The sequence below is a fragment of the Puma concolor genome, chromosome A2 (genome assembly GCF_028749965.1).
Source record: "Puma concolor isolate L17-30 chromosome A2, mPumCon1.1.hap2, whole genome shotgun sequence".
Lineage (NCBI taxonomy): Eukaryota > Metazoa > Chordata > Mammalia > Carnivora > Felidae > Puma > Puma concolor.
In genome coordinates this window covers 54,849,436-54,867,537 of record NC_141668.1, presented here as the reverse complement: position 1 = coordinate 54,867,537, position 18,102 = coordinate 54,849,436, and the positions used below count along the sequence as shown (strand labels likewise).

General features: G+C 36.7%; 1 protein-coding gene across 4 annotated transcripts in view; it reads right to left on the bottom strand.

The window, feature by feature from the left end:
• The window catches only part of HYCC1 (hyccin PI4KA lipid kinase complex subunit 1), a 105,927-nt gene that overhangs the window by 18,463 nt on the left and 69,362 nt on the right, over positions 1 to 18,102 (bottom strand). For all 4 annotated transcript variants that reach the window (XR_015246331.1, XM_025929683.2, XM_025929682.2 and 1 more), the window contains exons 8-10: positions 6,028 to 6,144; positions 2,951 to 3,038; positions 2,056 to 2,215 (exon numbers count right to left, since the gene is read on the bottom strand). Coding sequence is in view for 3 of the 4 variants with exons in the window: in XM_025929683.2 (XP_025785468.1) it covers positions 2,056 to 2,215; positions 2,951 to 3,038; positions 6,028 to 6,144 (365 nt within the window). In the remaining variant the exon portion in view is untranslated. The remainder of the gene's footprint in view (positions 1 to 2,055; positions 2,216 to 2,950; positions 3,039 to 6,027; positions 6,145 to 18,102) is intronic.

Genomic DNA, 18,102 nt, shown 5'->3' with positions numbered 1-18,102 from the left:
CACAGGACCGTGGCAATGAGAAAAAATGAAATATGGCCTTTTGTAGCAACGTGGATGGAACTGGAGAGTGTGATGCTAAGTGAAATAAGCCATACAGAGAAAGACAGATACCATATGGTTTCACTCTTATGTGGATCCTGAGAAACTTAAGAGAAACCCATGGGGGAGGGGAACAAAAAAAAAAAAAAAAAAAGAGGTTAGAGTGGGAGAGAGCCAAAGCATAAGAGACTGTTGAGAACTGAGAACAAACTAAGGGTTGATGGGGGTGGGAGGGAGGAGAGGGTGGGTGATGGGTACTGAGGAGGGCACCTTTTGGGATGAGCACTGGGTGTTGTATGGAAACCAATTTGACAATAAATTTCATATATAAAAAAAAAAAAAAAAAAAAAAAAAAGACACAGGACCAACTCCTCAAACAGTAGCCAAATGGAATCTGGAAGATAGTAAGAATCAAATAGATACAGCATATTCAGGTAGTCTTCTCTCTCATTTTGGTAATTTATTCCTATAAAATATTTCTAGAAAATTGCTTTTATTTTACTGCAGGGTACACATCTTGTTCTGTTAAATGCATGCATGGAAATATACACATACCTCTTTCTCACACACACATGCATAGATGCAATTGAACTTCAATATTTCATATTTTTAATGGCAGAACTTATATACTATTTTCTAATTCCCCAGTCACTTAACGAGCAAGAAGGGAATGTGGAAAAAGAATTAAAACTCATTCTTTGCATTTCCTATAGTAGTTTGGGAGCGATTATGGCCACAGTGACCCACATGATCTGGTTCGTTGCCTGTAAGCCTATTTTCACCTATTAATGCCAAAACAGAAATCTGAAGTCTAGGGTGCCATCATACTAATTAAACAACTTTTTACCTGTAATCTAGTCCCATTCAGTAGCATAATTTTCACTGAAGAAACTGAAGTATGTTTAGACTCTGTATGTTTAAATTGTAACAAAATTTGCCTTGTTAATGGCAAACATTATCACCTCTTTTATGCCTTTCTAAAGAAATTTCAACAACTGTCACAATACTTTAAAAAAATGAAAATGATCATTGGGTAAGCTGGAATTTTCCATCACCATTCCCTTTTGACATATTATCTCCTAGATTTCCTAAGTAGGAACAATGTTCTTATTACGAACTTTCTATTTCACCATGAATAATATTCTTCTCACTTTTGCATTTCTCTGCAGAGACCATAAAAACAACTGGAACCAAATATAGGAGCTACCATCTTCATCACAGTTTACAGGAAAAAGAAAACAGTAATATATATGTTTGCTTGGGGCACAGAAGTGGCTTTTTGCTTCTGGTCCTATAATTACCTTCTGAGAGAGGTGATAGTAATCTTACACTGATTCTTGCCACTACAGTAACTTGAAGGTAGGAGGGGAGTTACCAAAAGAATAAGAAATTAAATTAAAAATAATAGATCTTGAGAAAAGGGAGAGAAGCGAGAAAGCATTAAGAAGGCCACGGTAAATAAAATAAACTTCTAGTAGAATTTTTAAGTAGTAAAATGAAGAAATCAAGGAGAAATATTAAAACAAAAAATCTTGTAAGAAAATTAACTTCCAGTAAATAGAAATGCCCAGAGTTGTATCAATAAAATGGCATTCTTTGCCAGGAAGTACAAAAGAAAATGTCAAAGTCCCTATTACTTGTTCTGTTTCAATATGCAAGTTTACTTGCCAAAGAGTTGAGAAATAAGAAACATTTAGGAATATTTGCCAATAGTTTTGAACAGAAACCCATGTGTGAATAATTTTAACATGCATTTTCCTACTCTCCTCCTCTATTGAAATAAATTTAAAAACAAATACAATGTTTAAATAAATTTTCATTCATATATGTAACATAAGGAGCTATATTCCCTACTGCTTATCACTTGTGGATAATGATTTAGGAGTTGATCTAACAGCTTTCATCCATGCCACTATGATATTATTTACTAAAGTTAGAAGTTATAGCCCTATAAATACAGACAAAAATGTGATAGAATCAACAATCCTCTAATTTGAAGACTTTTTTATTTCTTACCATGTCTTTTCCACCTATGACCTCTTATTGACATGCTGGTTACTGCATTTCTTGATATTCTAGAGGAAGTTGGTGTGATTTCAACTTGAATACACCTTGTACCCTCCTTACTAGACTTCATGGCACCATGAGGCAATGAAGCCTTTATGGCATTAGCAACCTAAGGAAAAAATACAGTTTCAGATTGGTATTAACAGACGTATTATACCCTTACATCAAATAAAATGCCAAATTTTAACAGGTTTTATAAAATCATACTTTCTCCAATGTATTTCCTAAAGTGATATGTAAGTATTCTAGGATAAGGAGTAAGAGCTCAGAAGGAAACTATCGTTTTTTTGTTTTTTAATGTTTATTTATTTTTGAAAGAGAAAGAGACAGAGTGCAAGCAAGGGAGGAACAGAGAGAGAGGAAGACACAGAATCCGAAGCAGGCTCCAGGCTCTTAGCTATGAGCACAGAGCCCAACGCAGGGCTCAAACCCACAAACCGTGAGATCATGACCTGAGTCGAAGTCGGATGCTTAACTGACTGAGCCACCCAGGCACCCTGGAAACTGTGGTTAAAAATAATATGTAAGTGATGAAATTTAAAATTCCAAAATATTGAAATTATATCTCTAAATGCTTAATGCTAATTCATAAGTGCAGCTCTAGCATGTTAAGGAGAACATTCTTGTAAGTTTAAAAGACTATTAAATATCTCAGAAGTTAGCTTAATGAAATTCTCAAATTCCATTATATACACCTTTTCAAGCATAAAATTTGTCTAGTATAACAGCATGAATCACTGAGTTTAATGGCATTAATGCACTATGAATGGCTACTTCTCAATTTATAGTTCTAAAATGAGAAATCTTAAATTACAAAATTTACATAAACAAGTGAGGCACCTACCAACAATGGCTCTGGATATAATTCTAGCTGAGCTCTGTATATAATATCATCCAATGCTTTTTGAGCTAGATCCCATTCTCCATTATAACTATAAAATTAAATGAAGAAAGTATTAATTATTTTTAATTGATTCTGTATATTTGAACAAAATACAATGAGAAAATGTTTGCTGAGTAAAATAATAGATCACATTAGCACACTGCTTAGCATGCCACCCTCCTTGAAAACTTATTTTTATATCTCTGAATTCCTTTCAATTTTATCTGAAAATGCTATTAATAGCAAAGAATATTTTATAGATCTACATTTCTTCTCTAAAGAACATGTCTATTTATAGCCAGATATCAAAAAAAAAAAAAAAAAAAGAGGCAATCTCAAAGCATTTTACACTTTCAAAACAAGTCGGAGCATAATAAATTATATATCATAGAATAATGTTCAGAACACTTTATGGTCAAATTACTCTGTAACTCCCAAAGATTTTAGTGAGAATCTACAACTACTGTGGCTTGCAGTATCTTAAGTAATTACTTCTTTGCATTTTGACAGTCATTTAGAACTGTATATGATATATACTGCAAATATCAGATAGATACTGGGGGGGGGGGGGAAGAGTGTATGTTATGCATATTCATTTTCAAAGATATGGCCAAACTCTAAAAATTAGATACATGATAACAATGGACACAGAAATAATGATTTGGTCATCTGCCAACAAAAATAAAGAAGTATGAATTATATCAAGGGTGCAAGTGAGGCCTAAAAAGTAGAAACAGCACTGTTATCCACCCTAAAAACAAGATAAAGTCAGATAATCTAGAAAATCCTAGCTTTCCATGAATCCAGCAAGGAGCTAAAGTCACAGGGCAGCCAAGTAGCCTAAAACCTAAGGGCAGACAGATGCCTCTGAAGATAGATAGGCCACAATGCAAGCAGGTTAGAAGACTTGAGCTAAACTTTTTAAACAAATTGCTAAAAGCCAAGTATGGGCCAGCACTAGAGTATAGAATCTCTAGGAGCAGATACAAGGGGAGCTCATAACCACTCACAAGCTCTTTACCACAAACCTCCTCTAGGCACTCATAAGAAAAACTGGGGGCAAGGCAAGGGACCAGAGGAAGTTGCTCTGGTAGTTCGGGCCTAGAGGAGAAGAGTAGCCACCTGAGCAAGAAAGGCATGAAGACCCAGCCAACCTTTTTCTCAAGTGAAAGCAAAGTTTTAAAGCCTCTGGGGAGAGAGTATCAAACCCTTTCACCCCAAGGGCAGAGGTGAAGATTGACTGTGGCAGTGAGAGAAAGAAAAAGAAAAAACTACATGTGGGAAAGGATCAGGAAATTGTCCTATGTTGAGACCACTAGGGTCTCTTACCACTGGAGGAGGGACAGGACCACTGAAGAGCTACCCTCCTTTCCTGAATCCCAGATAGAGGGACACAGGGCCTGCTTATAACTGAGGCTGGACCAGGCAACAGAGAACACCACTTCCTCCAAACCCCCCACCTAGACTAGTACACATTTAGAAACAAGCAACAGTACTCTATTGCTGAAGGAGGAACAAGACATGAAGAAAGATCGTCTGTGAGGTACAGACAGACACAAAGGAAAAGCTAAAAGCTGAGGATGGAGCAAGAACATTGAGAAAAGCCCTCCAGCAATCCAGCTCACATCCTAAACTGCCAGGGACCATGAGAGGAATCTGAGGTAGGTGGTGCCATGAAGGTAACCATAGCAACAACAAAATCCAACCTCAGCTCATTCCTGCCAATAATAACTCCACTAGAAGCCTAGAAGAAAAGAGGCATGCCCATTTCTAGACATAAACAATATTTACCTCAGTCACTATTGTTCTATCCATGAACAAAAGGATAATGAATCAAATATTACAAGGCACACAAAAAGCAAGAAGAAAACAACCCACTGTCAAGAGACAAAGAACAATAGAGCCAAATTCAAAGATGATTCAGATTCTGTAGTTATCAGGGAAATTAAAATAACTATGATAAATAGTTACACGGAAAACATGTGTGAACAGATGGTGATTTAAGCAGAGAGATGGAAACCATAAGAAAGAGTCAAATGAAAAGACTAGAAATAAAATAGTAACAGAAATGAAGAACCCCTTCAGTGGGCTCATTAATAGACTCAACATCATCAAGAAAAAAATCAATGAATGTGAAGATAGGTCAATAGGAATTACTAAATCTGAAACACAAAGCAATAAAGAGAGAAAATAAATAGATCAGAGCATCCACGAGCTGTGGGACAATATTAATGGTCTAATGCAGGGGTTGATAAACTTTTTCTTAAAGGGCTAGATAATAAATATTTTAGGCTTGTGGGCCATACAATCTCTATTGCAACTACTCAACTCTGTCACTGTAGCTCAAAAGCAGCCATAGGCAATATGTAAACAAACAGATGTAAATGTGTTTTAATAATAAGGAAACAGGCACCAGGCCATATTTAGCCCAAAGATCACAAATTCTGCCTTTAGTCAAGAAGCTTATAATCTGCTAAGACAAATTAAAGTACTGAATGGATATAATGTAAAGTATAGTAAAATATATATAGTAGAAGATAGGGTTCAAAGACAAATACCAGTATCTAAGGCACTACTAAGTAAGACTGAGCATCAATATTAGAAATTAATAGTAAATTAATAATAAACTTTATGATCAAAGAAGCTCTAAGTGCTTTTCAAGATTTAAAATTTCTGGAAATGGAAAAAGATCTTCATTGGGAAAAAAAAGCTATTTGGAAATTACAGCAAAAAAAAAAAAAAAGAGTAATGAAAAAACTGTGAGTATATGTGGGTGTTGCTAATTTTCATTCTGTCCTTGAGTTAAAGAAAGATGAAGTGTTTTAGTTGGTTACAAATTCTTCAGAACATTAAGAGATATGTTTTAAGTAATAAAACTATTATCAAGATCTTGATTCATATTCTTTCACAAAAATATGCTGATTGTTTATCCAATGAGATTCTAATATAATAACTATAAAATAACAAAAGCACTAACACAACAGACTATGATTTTCCAGAGAGATCAAAGATTTACTCTGTATATGAAATGAACTTACAAAGCAAAATAAATTCCTGTTAACATTTGTACCATGAACCCTGAAGAAACTGGTATCCTGCTACTTATTCCTTTGTATTTTCTTACATGTTGTCGGGGATAGCCACAAACACAGATTCTAGAAAAAACAAAATAAATATATTTGTCAAATTGGTAAAAATTTAGGTAGTTTATTTTTTTTTAACATTTATAAGGAAACAATGTACTGGATATGCTCTCATAACAAACCTAATAGCTATGAAACAAAGAATCTATCCAAACAGAACATTTGTCTAGAACATTTTCTTAGGTAAGTGAAACTGAGGGGAAAAAATATATAAAGCTAGAGGTACGTTATTATACAGTTATTTCACTAATTTCAATCAATCCAATAATTGATAATTTTTAGTTACCATAAAACCTACTACATGAAATTTGGTATTATTTATCATAAATAGATCTATGGTATGATCTTCTATTCCTGACAAAGTTCTTGACACAAACTGCAGGCTCCAAGAAAATACTCTAAAATTAGACTCAAGTCCCATATAATACACTATAATAAATTTCAGGTAGATTGAAAATTTTAATGTTAAAAAACCGTAAGAGAAATAAAACAGAAGCAAGTAGTTACATATTCTTTATAAGTTTAAACATAACATCAAAGGTAGAATCCTAAAGACCAACAGATTTTACTAATTTTTGTAAAGAAACTACCATGAAAAAAGCTGAAATTTAAAGTATTTATTATAATGAAGAATATTTAAGGAGTACGTGTATTTACTATAGTGAATAGGAAGTCACCTAAAGGTCCAACACAGAGAACAAATCATATAAATCATTCAGAGAATACTATGAAACAATTAAACATGACGTTTTGAAAGCTTATTTAAATGGCAGGGGTAAAAACTGTACATAACACATGTTTGGAATAAACAAATAGGTGAATGATGTGTGTGTTACTGCCCAAAGATCATACACAAAGTTAGAGTTGTCTCTGGGCCTTGAGATTCTAGATTTATTTTCTTCTTTATATGTATTTCCTAAATTTTCTATGATCAACACGCACCGCTTTTAAAACAAACAAAAGTAAGTTCCTATTTTTAATAAAATTAGAAAATAGCTGTTTTCTCATAACATGTTGTGGTTGATATAATAAAACTTCACTTATGATAGTACTAGTCAATAGATTGTCATTATTTACCCCCTCCCACATGCAATTACTACCTAGGACTTAATATTTCCCCCACTCAGTGAATCTGAGCCTTCATTTAAACATGCTAAAGTATATCACAGACCATTTCAAAAATATACCCTTGAGAATATCATTAATTCAAAGTAACTTTATTTTTCTTCAATTCAAAGTAACTTTAAAGTAAAAATAAAAATTCATTTAATACTGAGAAGGATCTTAGAACTCTTTAGAACCAAGAGTAAAAAAGGAACAGGGATACTTTGGACTGAATATTTATGTTCTCTCCCAAGTTCATATATTGAAGCCCCAATTCCCCAATATAATGGCATTTGGGGACCCTTGCGAATAACTAGGTTTAGATGAGGTCATGAGGATGGGAACACTCCTTGATGGGATTAGTGCCCTTATTAAAAAGAGGAAGGGGGCCAGAATCCACTCTCTGACATGGAAAGACACAGTGAAAAGGTGGTTTCCTATAAGCCAGAAAGAGGGCCTTCACCACAAATCAAATCTGCTGGCACCCTGTCCTTAGATTTCTTGGCCAGAAGTGTGAGAAATAAATATCTATTGTTTAAGCCACCTAGCCTATGGTACTTTATTAAAGCAGCCTGAGATGACTAAAATAAAAATTGAAAAAAATTAACTGTACCTGAAATAAAACCAATTCAAATTTTGTTTGATATTATAAAGACTTATATCCAAACTAGAATAGAAATTCCTCTTACTATCTAAAGAAGCAAGCTCAGAAAAAAATTTTTTTCCTTACACTTTATATACCTTTATGATAGGGATAGTAGTAAATAATAGAGAATCAATACACAAAAGATAGGTTTTTTTCAATTAATGCATTTCTTCATTCAGTAAATATTTTTAAAGATTTACATTGTGTCAGACACTAGGAATGTAGATGAAAGACGTAGTTCCCTCAGGGATTTACCGTCTCATCATGGAGACTGTGTAGTAAACAAATATCTGCAATGAATAAGTTATAAAGGTGGCAAAAAGAGAGAGTGGTAAACTCTAGTGGAAGAAGCAGAGGGTCAGAGAAGGCTTCCCAGAATGAGCCTTGAAGAAAAAGTGGTATTTTCCTGGCGAAAATACAGCAATTGGCAACAATACAGAAGGATTAAACAGCACGACACCAATGAGATTGAGAATAGAAAGACACTAGAAAAGTAACAGAGATGCAAACTAGGGGTCAGATCATGGAGTATCTTATAACCTGCCAGGCTTTATCATGCAGGCAATTGAAAGCAACTGAAGGTTTTTGTTTTGCTGTTTGAAGCAAGAGAGTGACATGATCAGATTAGTCTTGATAATAGTGTTCCTCTGGAGAGGAGACTGTCAAAATAGCCCATGAGTGAGATGAAGGTGGCTTGAGGTAAAGAAGTAATGTGGGGAGAAGGTGAAAGGGTGGGATTGGAGTCCCACTTAGGAAGTATAATCATGGGGTAAGACTGAAGAAACAAGAAGAGTGTGTAATTTTCCCACAGTTTGTTTGAATAGCTGGCTGGATGGTAGTGTTATTAAACGAACTTGGACAAATAAGAGATACTGTTTTGGAAGATGCTAAGTATCAGATATGTTGATTCGTAGGTATATGGTATAGATGTCACTTTTGTCTGCCATGAACTCTCCCCCTGACACTAATGTTTTCCATTAATAGCACCTCTAACCCTCTTACTTTTAGGAACTAGTCTTCTTCTATATCATCAAGTATAACCATGTGATTGTGGTATAAATAAAATAACAAAATTACCTGTGAAAAGAGGTCAACACCCTAACATCTATTTTTACTTCTTCCCTTTAATGACATAAGGTATGCTCTCCTCCACTCTCCCCCACCAATTTTAACTAGAACAATAGCCACCTGCTAGAGATCACATTTCCGAGTCTTCCTAGCATCTAGGTGTGACCATGTGACAAGTTCTGGCCAATGATCTGCTAACCAATGTAGTGCAACTTCTAGGTTGTACCCTTAAAAAGTAGTTGCATGCCTTTCACTCTTTTTCTCCATGCTTGCAGGATACAAAGTACATGTAATAATAGTGATCCATCACCATACAGAGAAGAGTAACATCCTAGGGAATGGCAGAATCTCAAGAAAGAAGGAGTCTGAACACCTTAGAAACATAACCAATCTACCCCCAGACCATCTACCAGCTTGGACTTTTATGTGAAAGAAAAATAAATATCTATTTAAGTTACCATTATTCATCTTTGTTATAACAGCCAAACCAATATTTAAACTGATATAGTAGTCTTCCAATAAAACTACCAAATGTGACCCCAGAGGGGTTTGTGAAGCTTCAGGCTTACAACATCAAAGCCTTTTCGCTGCCTTGTTTTTCACAGTAAAACTGGGAGAGAGGTTCTTTCTTCTGAGTTCATTAAAGGTAGACAATGTAAGCTTTCAGCTGCTTGTGGTCACTGTTCTTACAACCTAGAAGCCTTACACAAAGAAAATACAAAGCTAACAGATGAAGAAGATGAGATGAGAGAGAGATGGTAGAGAATATCCACATTAACATCTGAACCTCTGGATCTAGTGGATCTTGAGGTCAGTTCCATCCCTGCTCTTCCCAGGAACAAAGAGCCAAAAAATTTTCCCTTTAGCATAATCTAGTTTTATATAGATTATCAATTAGTTGCAGCAAAAAGAGTTCTAACTTTTACAAGGTAAGACATCTTTTTTTAAATGTTTAGTTATTGGTAGGGGGGAGGGTGGGCAGAGGGAGGGGAGGACAAAGGATCTGAAGCAGGCTCTGTGCTGACAGCAGAGAGCCTGATGTGGGTCTTGAACTCATGAACCATGAGATCATGAGCTGAGCCAAAGTCAGACACTTGACCGACTAAGCCACACAGCTGCCCCTATAAGACATCTTGATAGAGATGGCTACAGGATTGGATATATAGGTTTAGAATCAGGAAGTATAGGATTCAGGATAGAAGATATAGACAGAAAAAGAAGTTATTGCTATTTATACACAATTTTTTTAAAAAAACAACTTTGCCATAGATCTAGAATGGTCAAACAACTTTTTTTTTTTTTAACGTTTATTTATTTTTGAGACAGAGAGAGACAGAGCATGAACGTGGGAGGGGCAGAGAGAGAAGGAGACACAGAATTGGAAGCAGGCTCCAGGCTCTGAGCCATCAGCCCAGAGCCCGACGCGGGGCTTGAACTCATGGGCCATGAGATCATGACCTGAGCTGAAGTCGGACGCTTAACCGACTGAGCCACCCAGGCGCCCCATCAACTTTTAAATTTACTTGAGGTAAGAACTAGAGAGACAATTCTCTCGAACACCAACACATAAGTAAGATTCACAAGGGAAATAGGATTCCAGGTTCTCTGATTTTCTGTATCAGCTACCCATACAGAAGTAAACAATCATATGTTAAAGGATGAACTACAACCTTTATTTAGAAATGCAAGGGGCGCCTGGTTGGCGCAGTCGGTTAAGCGTCCGACTTCAGCCAGGTCACGATCTCGCAGTCTGTGGGTTCGAGCCCCGCGTCAGGTTCTGGGCTGATGGCTCAGAGCCTGGAGCCTGCTTCCGATTCTGTGTCTCCCTCTCTCTCTGCCCCTCCCCCGTTCATGCTCTGTCTCTCTCTGTCCCAAAAATAAATAAACGTTGAAAAAAAAAATTAGAAATGCAAAGGATTAGTCTTGGTCCATTCAGGCTGCTACAACACAGTACAACAAACTGGGTAGCCCCCTCTTGAGGGTTGTAGACTTTTCCTTGTATCCTCAATGGCAGAAGGAAGAGGGAACTCTGGCATCTCTTGGCTATGACAGCACCTGCTAATACCATCCTAATACCATCATCTTAGGTGTTAAGATTTCAACATATGAATTCTGGGGGGGATACAAACATTCAGACCACAGCAGTTAGTTTCTCATAACTACTAAAACTTTACCCATTTGTAGGAATTAACTGCAGGAATTTTGCATTTCTCAATGTAAGATTTTTTAAAAAATGAATTATTTTACTTAATCATAGTTATACTTAGTGGATCATAAATTGGAAGTGGAAGAGGTCATCTATTTTTCATTCATTCAACAAATTGTTATTACGTTCTACTGTATGCCAGGCACTTCTCTAAACTCTGACAGCAGTGAACAAAACAAAGTTCCTGAGCTCATGAAGTTCCAGCAGTTGACAGACTATGTATCAAATGAACAAACAAGGTGGTTACAGTGTTATAAGTGCTAAAAGAACATAAACTCAGTAAGGAAGGTGCTATTTGAGAACAATGGTCATGGATTCCAAAACCAGACAGAGACCCCACTAAAAAGGAGAACTATAGACCAATTTCCCCGATGAACATGGATGCAACAATCCTCAACAAGATATTAGCCAACCAGATCCAACAATACAGTAAAACAATTATTCACCACAACCAAGTGGGATTTATACCTGGGATGCAGGGCTGGTTCAATATACACAAAACAATCAATGTGATTCATCACGTCAATAAAAGAAAGGACAAGAACCATATGATCCTCTCAACAGATGAAGAGAAAGCATTTGACAAAATACAGCAACCTTTCTTGATAAAAACCCTCAAGAAAGTAGGGATAAAAGGAGCATAACTCAAGATCATAAAAGCCATATATGAACAACCCAACGCTAATATCATCCTCAATGGGGGAAAACTGAGAGCTTTCCCCCTAAGGTCGGGAACAAGATAGGGATGTCCACTCTCACCACTGTTATTCAACATAGTATTGGAAGTCTTAACCTCTGCAGTCACACAACACAAAGGAACAAAAGGCATCCAAATCGGCCAGGAGGAAGTCAAATTTTCACTCTTCGCAGATGACATGATACTCTATATGGAAAACCCAAAAGATGCCACCAAAACACTGCTAGAACTGATTCATGAACTCAGCAAAGTTGCAGGATATAAAATCAATGCACAGAAATCGGTTGCATTCCTATACACCAACAATGAAGCGACAGAAAGAGAAATCAAGGAATCGATCCCATTTACAGTGGCACCAAAAACCATAAAATACCTAGGAATAAATCTAACCAAAGAGGTGAAAAATCTATACACTAAAAACTATAGAAAGCTTATGAAAGAAATTGAAAGGGACACAAAAAAATGCAAAAAGATTCCATGCTCCTGGATAGGAAGAACAATATTGTTAAAATGTCGATACTACCCAAATCAATCTACATATTCAATGCAATCCCTATCAAAATAACACAGCATTCTTCACAGAGTTAGAACAAATAATCCTAAAATTTGTATGGAACCAGAAAAGACCCCGAATAGCCAAAGCAATCTTGAAAAAGAAAACCAAATGGGGCGCCTGGGTGGCGCAGTCGGTTAAGCGTCCGACTTCAGCCAGGTCACGATCTCGCGGTCCGTGAGTTCGAGCCCCGCATCGGGCTCTGGGCTGATGGCTCTGAGCCTGGAGCCTGTTTCACATTCTGTGTCTCCCTCTCTCTCTGCCCCTCCCCCGTTCATGCTCTGTCTCTCTCTGTCCCAAAAATAAATAAACGTTGAAAAAAAAAAAATTTAAAAAAAAAAAAAAAAAAAAAAAAAAGAAAAAGAAAACCAAAGCAGGAGCCATCACAATCCCGGGCTTCAAGCTGTACCACAAAGCTGTAATCCTCAAGACAGTATGGTACTGGCACAAAAACAGACACTCAGATCAATGGAACAGAATAGAGAACCCCAAAATGGACCCACAAACGTATGGCCAACTCATCTTTGACAAAGCAGGAAGGAATATCCAATGGAATAAAGACAGTCTCTTCAGCAAGCGGTGCTGGGAAAACTGGACAGCGACATGCAGAAGAATGAACCTGGACCACTTTCTTACACCATACACAAAAATAAACTCAAACTGGATGAAAGACCTAAATGTAAGACAGGAAGCCATCAAAATCCTCGAAGAGAAAGCAGGCAAAAACCTGCTTGATCTTGGCCGCAACAACTTCTTACTCAACATGTCTCTAGAGGCAAGGGAAACAAAAGCAAAAATGAACTATTGGGACCTCATCAAAATAAAAAGCTTCTGCACAGCTAAGGAAACAATCAGCAAAACTAAAAGACAACCGATGGAATGGGAGAAGATATTTGCAAATGACATATCAGATAAAGGGTTAGTATCCAAAATCTATAAAGAACGTATTAAACTCAACACCCAAAAAACAAATAATTCTGTGAATAAATGGGCAAAAGACATGAATAGACACTTCTCCAAAGAAGATATCCAGATGGCCAACCGACACATGAAAAAATGCTCAACATCACTCATCATCAGGGAAATACAAACCAAAACTGCAATGAGATACCACCTCACACAAGTCAGGATAGCTAACATTAACAACTCAGGCAACAACAGATGTTGGCGAGGATGCGGAGAAAGAGGATCACTTTTGCATTGCTGGTGGGAACACAAGCTGGTGCAGCCACTCTGGAAAACAGTATTGAGGTTCCTCAAAAAACTAAAAATAGAACTACCCTACAACCCAGCAATTGCACTACTAGGTATTTATCCAAGGAACACAGGGATGCTGTTTTGAAGGGACACATGCACCCCAATGTTTATAGCAGCACTATCAACAATAACCAAAGTATGGAAAGAGCCCAAATGTCCATCGATGGATGAATGGATAAAGAAGATGTGGTATATATATACGATGGAGTATCATTCGGCAATCAAAAAGAATGAAATCTTGACATTTGCAACTACGTGGATGGAACTGGAGGGTATTATGCTAAGTGAAATTAGTCAGTCAGAGAAAGACAAATATCATATGACTTCACTCATATTAGGACTTTAAGAGACAAAACAGATGAACCTAAGACAAGGGAAGCAGAAATAATATAAAAACAGGGAGGGGGACAAAACATAAGAGACTCTTAAATATAGAGAACAAACAGAGGGTTGCTGGAGGGGTTGTGGGAGGGGGGATGGGCTAAATGGGTAAGGGGCATTAAGGAATCTACTCCTGAAATCATTGTTGCACTATATGCTAATTAATTTGTATGTAAATTTAAAAAATTTAAATTAAAAAAAGAACAATGGTCATGGAAGGCCTCTCCAAGAAAGTGACATTTGAGCCAAGACCCAAAATCATCTAATCCTATCCACCTGCATCATTAACTGATAAAGAGCAATCTCTTTACCTTCTTTTCGTCATTCCTTTTAATAATCAAGAATTCTCTGACTTACTTTTCAGGTCTCAGATCTCTCTATTTAAGGATATTCTTTTCTCAGAGATCCCTCATTGAATTTAAATAAAATGCAGAACAAAATAAAAATGATCAATGCCACATGAATGCCTGACTCTTCTTTTCATCAAAGAAGTATCCTGAAGTTTCTCTGAATTTTACAAATTCAAAACATAGGCACCCAGCCCTACAAAAGAGCAGCTGGGTGATATTACTCCTATTTCTGTATTAAATTTACTCTTTGGTCACATATAGGTATCTCCCCAAGTCATAAACCACATTAAACAAAAATACTTCGGGGAGGCATATTTTGTAAATACATCTCTGGGAGAAGTTCTAAGTATCATTTTTTAAGTGAGGAAAACTCTTGCCATGATTCTCATTCTCTGTTGGGCTGTCTCATTCCTAGCCAAAAGTAAACTTTTGAGAGTGTTGTCAATATATTTTGAGTTACCACAAAATAATTAGAAGGCACAATTACAATAAGGCTAACTGGAGAGAGTATTGATTCATGAATATACCAGAACCTAAAGGAGAAAAGAACATAGATTAGCTACTGCCAGATCATCAGACCAGTAAGTAAAATCTAGGTAGAAAAAGGGAAAAAATGTTTTTCTAACTTTTAGTTTGAGAAATATTTAAAATTTGGTCCAGTTCTACTAAATTTGGTCCAGTTCTACTTCCTATCCATCTGGGTAAAAGTATAGACTATAAAATAAAACAAACTAATTTCAAATCCTCTTCCTTTTCTGCTCTGCTTTTCAAGTGAGGAGAGGGGAGATGAAAAGGCCAGGGAAACAGAAAAAGGGGAAATAAGAACTGCCTATCCAGTAATGAGCACTTTTCTGTTCTCATGCTTCTGCTTTTTGAAATTAGGAGCTTAATAAAGTCTAAATCTTCTATCACTTTCCTCAAGAGAACAGCACATACGAAAATTGTTCTCAAGTTGGAGGAGATGTATTTTAATTGGGATGTAAAGGACGGAGAAGATTTAGATAAGTTAAAAAACAAGTTCACAAATAAGAAGCAATGAAAAGTCAACTGTAGGTTCTTTCAACAAGGCATGATTTAGTGTAAGACATGCTCTCTAAATGTCAGTAATAGCAAACAGGCAAGAAAAAAAATGATGCTATGCATCCACAGTAAGCATGTGTGTTCAGCATTAGTGTACAATATATAATAGCTGTCATTTATTGGATGATGACAAAGTGGCATACACATGTTAAGTGATATATGTAAAAACATATATTAAGTGATTTATGTCGTATGTAATATAGGATATACACATATAATTTTATCAGTCAGGAGAATTAATCCACAGAATGGCTTAATTGCACTAAGGGTATCCCTAACAAAAAACAAGAAGAAATCTGTTTAGGTGGTCAGGAAAGCTGACATAGAAGTGTGGAGAGGGGCAGGGTTTTACTACAGATACACAAGAACAAATACACTGATCAAGAATCCATAGCAGTATGTATCCAAGTCAGTCAGCCAGGTGATTCACCATGTGAACAAAATTAAGAGTACCTTAGACAATGAGAAATAATTTAACTTACTAGCTTAGTACAGTTTCATCTTTAATATTTATATTCCACACCAAAAGCAAGATAAGCCATCTGTTAAACAGCCTTATATTATAAGAGATGTCAACAGTAAAAAAAGAAACTTATTTCCCACAATTTAGAGGATTTGGGTATATACTAACAAAACTCATTTGCAGTATTGGTGGTTATAGTCCTTTTAGGAGGGCCATATATAATGTTTAGTATTAGTGAAAATAAAAATTTGACTAAAACTCATTCAGTCTAGTTCTTGCCTCTTTTCAGGTCTCTTCTTCAAGTAGTCCATACACACTGCACAGGAGGAAAATACAGGCTATCAAGTTGGCCTTAAGTCTGAACCAGGAAAGCAAAGCTTATAGCAACCAAACATTTTTGCTGAGTAGAATGGATTTGCAAATTTTCTTTTTTTTTTTAATTATTATTACTATTTTTTTTTCAATGTTTATTTATTTTTGGGACAGAGAGAGACAGAGCATGAACGGGCGAGGGGCAGAGAGAGAGGGAGACACAGAATCGGAAACAGGCTCCAGGCTCTGAGCCATCAGCCCAGAGCCCGACGCGGGGCTCGAACTCACGGACCGCGAGATCGTGACCTGGCTGAAGTCGGACGCTTTAACCGACTGCGCCACCCAGGCGCCCCTATTACTATTTTTTTTTTTTAGAGAGAAAGCACGAGTGAGAGAGAGGGGCTAAAGGAGACAGAGACAGAGAGAGAGAGAGAGAGAGAGAGAGAGAGAGAGAGAGAGAAACTCAAGCAGGTGCCACACTGAGCTTGGAATCCAGCAAGGGCTTGATCCCACGACCTAGGATCATTACCTGAGCCAAAATCAAGAGTTGGACACTCAACCAATGGTGCCCCTAGAAGGGATATGTATGTATGGGTGGAGGGTGGGAAGCAACCAAGATTGTTTTAATTACTTCCATAATTCATTACAATCAGAAGGTTAAGGAAAGAATGGGATACATTTGTCACTGAATCTAGCTCAAATGTTCCATGAAATTTTTCTGGTTGTATCCTTCCTCCTAGATAAAGCAATCATTTTGGCATAGTTATCATCAACAAACAAACTGAGTAGCAATCTAAAACAACTGCCACGTGGCCAAAAGGGCTGGATTAGCCGTAGCGTGATACTAGGACCAATATCATCAGGAAGCTCCTGTTCTTTCACTATCATAACCATTTATAACTTACTTGCCATCACAGTGCTGTAATCAATTTTCTTTCCATAGACATGGACTAGGCTTTGCTTGATCGGATACAAGTGTTTTCTAATTCTTTTCTATTAGTCTTAAAAATGTACAAAATATCTTAATCAGAATATTTGATAAACGATTCAGGAAGTCAGGAGTTACGAGAAATTAATAACTAGATTTTAAACCATTGAGAACACAGGAATAGGGAATCTAAAAAAACAAAAGCAAACTAAAAAAGACATGTATGACAAATTTGATAGAGTTCCTCTTATATATCTTCTGTGGCTTAAGAGTTAGCATTACTTAAATAGCTTAAATCTTTTGGATTATTTAGACCTCTTTCCTCCCTCATTCTCTTCCAGCTGGTGAACATTCGTACAAAGATTTCCTTTTTTCAGTTTTTCTTTGGTGGCATAGAATTAATCTAATGTGTCTCTACTAAAATCTTGGCCAAAATCCTACAGCTAGTTTTTAATCTGTATTTCTCCTTGTTTGTTTGTTTTTTTTTTTAATTTTTTTTTCAACGTTTATTTATTTTCGGGACAGAGAGAGACAGAGCATGAACGGGGGAGGGGCAGAGAGAGAGGGAGACACAGAATCGGAAACAGGCTCCAGGCTCCGAGCCATCAGCCCAGAGCCATCAGCCCAGAGCCCGACGCGGGGCTCGAACTCACGGACCGCGAGATCGTGACCTGGCTAAAGTCGGACGCTTAACCCACTGCGCCACCCAGGCGCCCCCCTCTCCTTGTTTTTAAAACCAGATATTACTTGTGCTTTTGAAGGATTACACAGTTCCCTGGTTAGTTAAAATTGGTATCTTAGCAATTTTCTACCAAAAATGTGAAAGTAATTATATTATAGGGCAGTCCATAGGAGTCACACAGGACAGAAACCAGTGATATATGTTCTTTCCTGACATTTCCATCAGTGGTTTCAAGAAAACATC